The sequence below is a fragment of the Penaeus monodon genome, chromosome 25, assembly GCF_015228065.2.
Source record: "Penaeus monodon isolate SGIC_2016 chromosome 25, NSTDA_Pmon_1, whole genome shotgun sequence".
Taxonomy (NCBI): domain Eukaryota; kingdom Metazoa; phylum Arthropoda; class Malacostraca; order Decapoda; family Penaeidae; genus Penaeus; species Penaeus monodon.
This window is the reverse complement of record NC_051410.1, coordinates 21,182,299-21,183,032: the sequence shown is the minus strand read 5'-3', so window position 1 is coordinate 21,183,032 and position 734 is coordinate 21,182,299. Positions and strand designations below refer to the sequence as shown.

At 40.2% G+C, this 734-nt stretch overlaps 1 protein-coding gene across 1 annotated transcript in view; it reads right to left on the bottom strand.

Annotated features, from left to right (window-relative positions):
• Nucleotides 1-734, bottom strand: part of LOC119589112 (organic cation transporter protein-like) — a gene marked incomplete in the record, with an annotated part of 16,544 nt that overhangs the window by 14,872 nt on the left and 938 nt on the right. Inside the window, 1 exon segment of the mRNA XM_037937688.1 lies at nt 45-171. Coding sequence (XP_037793616.1) covers nt 45-123 — 79 coding nt within the window.

Below are 734 nucleotides of genomic sequence, written 5' to 3'. Positions count from 1 at the left end.
TACAACACCATAACGCATGCAAGACGCCTGCACCTGCTACTCACAGTAGCACATGGCGACGACCACGAACACGTTCCACACTCCCGTCCCGAGCTGCTTCAGCAGGTCGTCGAATTTGGACATCTTGGAGACGAGATGATCTCTTTTGATTCTTGGTTTTCGTCGAACTCCCTTACAAATGTGAATAAAAAAATGTCATTTACCTGATAATGTAAAAGACATTATATATGTTGTATATGCATGTATAAACATGCATATACAACGGCACACGAATGGACTATTTCAATGCCATCAAAGAGAGCGCCAACAAACGCTGCTTCATTAACTCAAACACCCCGTCATTGACCTATAGATACCTTAACAATGAGAAGAGTTCCACCATATTAAAGCATGAGATACTAACACAGAAAGACACAAGTTGTCCACGAGGAAAATATATTGTACTGAAAAAATTCCATTATTTTGTCTCAAGGTCAACTTGTTCTTATGTTATCATTGCTTCCTACGTTTTCTGTCACACACGCCATCCCACGTCCCTTTGGCAGTTACTGCTTTACTTTTCTTACTTGCTGCCAACATACTAACCAAAACCCCTTCTGCTTTATCTTATTGATAATTAAAGTCTAACTTCTAACATTTTAACCGAATGCCGCATTTGGCAACATTGCAATTTTATAGCGAATTCCTGGAAGACAACAAAGGTGTTCACTTCGTTTGCTCTTCTGGAGGACGAA